At 42.6% G+C, this 3,013-nt stretch overlaps 1 protein-coding gene across 1 annotated transcript in view; it reads left to right on the top strand.

Annotated features, from left to right (window-relative positions):
* Positions 1 to 2,313, top strand: part of LOC107097993 (cytochrome c1, heme protein, mitochondrial) — an 8,859-nt gene extending 6,546 nt beyond the window's left edge. Inside the window, exons 3-7 of the mRNA XM_015395413.1 lie at positions 205 to 331; positions 484 to 641; positions 718 to 878; positions 962 to 1,062; positions 1,723 to 2,313. Of these exons, the coding sequence (XP_015250899.1) occupies positions 205 to 331; positions 484 to 641; positions 718 to 878; positions 962 to 1,062; positions 1,723 to 1,827 (652 nt within the window). The 3' untranslated portion in view covers positions 1,828 to 2,313. The remainder of the gene's footprint in view (positions 1 to 204; positions 332 to 483; positions 642 to 717; positions 879 to 961; positions 1,063 to 1,722) is intronic.
* The last annotated feature ends 700 nt before the right edge of the window (positions 2,314 to 3,013 follow it).

Genomic DNA, 3,013 nt, shown 5'->3' with positions numbered 1-3,013 from the left:
ATTTTTCGTTTTAAGTCCCAAGGCATTTTCAGTAATTATTATGTCTTTGCTTTTACAATAAATAAGTCGTGTCGGCAGTGCATTACCAGCCACGGCCTTTGTTGGAAATTGGGGGATTTTTTTGGAACAGAAAGCTGCTAAATGTTGTTTATGCTTGATGGTCACATTTGAACACTTGTCTCTCCTTTCATCCTTGCATTGCAGTATTCGCCGTGGTTACCAGGTGTATAAGCAGGTGTGTTCCGCCTGCCACAGTATGGAGTACCTGGCCTTTAGAAACCTGGTTGGCGTTTCGCACACGGAGGACGAGGTTAAGGCCATCGCTGAGGAGGTGAGGCTGCTGGATCACATCACCTTCTAGCAACCTGCATTAATGCTGTCCAACTGTTGATACTAAGTTCTGCCACTAGATGGCACCACCTGACAGTTCCTGCCATCGCTGCAGGAGCCGATTAGACTGACCTCCTTCTGTCGGGTGTTTAGGTTGAGGTAGTCGACGGTCCTGATGAGAACGGCGAGATGTTCACCAGACCAGGAAAGCTTTCAGACTACTTCCCAAAGCCGTACCCCAACCCTGAAGCCGCCCGCGCCGCCAACAACGGCGCTCTACCGCCTGACCTCAGCTACATCGTCAACGCCAGGTACGTCCTGAAACACACACAGGACGCCGTGTTGAAATCCTCCCTGATGCTCACCTCTGCCCCCCCTCCCCCGCAGACATGGAGGTGAGGACTACATCTTCAGCCTGTTGACGGGTTACTGCGACCCCCCTGCTGGAGTCTCAGTGAGAGAAGGACTCTATTACAACCCCTACTTCCCCGGTCAGGCTATCGGCATGGCTCCGCCCATTTACAACGAGGTCCTGGAGTATGAAGACGGTAAGGATAACAGAAGGCGTGCTGCAGAAGAGGAGAAATCCCACCCCGTCTTTAATGCTGACGGTTTCTATCTGTGCTAATAGGAACTCCGGCCACCATGAGTCAGGTGGCTAAAGATGTTTGCACCTTCCTGAGGTGGGCCGCCGAGCCGGAGCACGACCAACGTAAACGGATGGGACTGAAGGTACGCGTCACTTTTAAACCAGCAAAATAAAAAACTGTTCAGAGAAATTACTCTGAAGAAGGTTTAATATAAGAAATATATTCTTCTTGGAGTGTATTTTTCCCTCAATTTGAGCAAGTAAGACAGTTTAGCAGTAAAATAACATTATGTTTTAAATATGAAAACTATATATTTTTTTTTTTACCTTCTCAAATTAATAGCGAATTCTCCCATTTTAAGGAATTAGTACTTATTTTTAGATCAGTTTTTGTTTATCCTCCCTGTTTATTATGTGTCTAATGTGTCTGAGTCTTTATATCCATAAGTATTGTTTAAAAAAACAACATAGTAACTTAAGATGTTTTCTGAAATTAAGTGTTTCTCTAGTTTAGAGCAGGTAAGGAAAAAATGATTGAATGGAAAGACATGACTTATGTCTAAAATGATAAAAAATAATCATTAAATATCAAGAGCATAAAATATAATGACCTTTCTCTCATTTTATTCTTTTTCTCCTGCTCAAATTAAGAGCAGATACAAATTTTTTTCAATAGATTTTCACTTCTTTTAAGATCAGTTTTTATTCATCATTAGACGGATGGACTCAAACAAATGAAACACACATAGGAAACTGCTTTTCATGCCTTTTGTTGACCTTTTCGCTCCTTTTTGTCCTACTAGCTGCTGATGGGCGCCGCCATCCTCGTCCCTCTGCTCTACTACATGAAGCGACACAGATGGTCGGTGCTGAAGAGCAGGAAGATCGCCTACAGGCCTCCCAAGTAAAGGAAAACAAACATTGCCCCAACCTAGGCCTGAAGAAGAGAGGGGTGCGTTCAATAACCCCACAGCGAGCGACCCAGGGTCATCGTATTAACACAACTGTTATGAGGGTTGGAGAGCTGAAGGTTTATGTATAATGTTGATTTTAGTTATATAAAAAAAACAGGAAGGTAGAACCAGCTGTGGTAAAACGCATCCTGGTGGAGGTTTGACATCTGTGGCGTTCTTGAACGCACCCCTCTCCATTCATTTGATCGATCTGTGAGACGTGACGTCTCACATCTTTGCATCTTGTTGCTTTGTCACAGTAGACTGATAAGGTTGATGATTAGCAATCTCTGGATGAATGATGCTCCATGCTGAGGCTCATGTTTGGGTCGGCCTCTTAACTCTGCAGCGATTCTGGGTCTGTGTAAATTTATATTTTGCTGTCCTCCTCAGCGAGTGTAACCTAAACTGGTTTTACTGTATAAAATAAATTGTTCTAAAGGAATTTATGCTGTTTGGTGTTTTTTGTTCTGCAGAAGCAGCAATCGTGATGTTTACCATTGGATAGAGTATGGGAACCACTTTCCAGCGTGTCTGAGGTTTCCTGAACTGCATCATTGCTTTGGAGTTACTTTAGATTTTCCTTATTTTGTTAAACAGACTTGTTTTGCTCTTGGATCATAATCTGGGTCCTCTGTTGGTACACTACTCCAAAAAAAAATTAAAAGAACACTTTGTAATCAATTTAGCATCAAGTAAATTAAACTTCTGGGATATTGATTTGGTCAGGTAAGTAGCAGAGGGGGTTGTTAATCAGTTTCAGCTGCTTTGGTGTTAATAAAATTAATAACAGGTGAACTAGAGGGGCAACAACGAGACGACCATCAAAACAGGAATGGTTTTACAGGTGGAGGCCACTGACATTTTTCCCCTCATCTTTTCTGACTAGGGCTGGGTAAAAAAAATCAATTTTTAATAGATTCCTTTACATTTTTGCAAAATCGATGTCTAGGGAACGAGATCGATTCACTTTATAGTGACCCACGTGACGTTTACATTCAAATAAGCAGGAAAGATGCACTCAAGATTACTTCAAGCCAGACAGCTGCAAATATACCCAATACCTTGACTGAAGACGTTGCAAATATGGTTTGTGCAGTGGAGGTAATGCAGCTCATGAATGTCTGCTGTGTCACGTCTG

This window comes from Cyprinodon variegatus, unplaced genomic scaffold (genome assembly GCF_000732505.1).
Source record: "Cyprinodon variegatus isolate N-32 unplaced genomic scaffold, C_variegatus-1.0 Scaffold740, whole genome shotgun sequence".
Taxonomy (NCBI): Eukaryota; Metazoa; Chordata; class Actinopteri; order Cyprinodontiformes; family Cyprinodontidae; genus Cyprinodon; species Cyprinodon variegatus.
The sequence above is the reverse complement of the archived record's forward strand: the minus strand, read 5'-3'. Positions and strand labels throughout refer to the sequence as shown.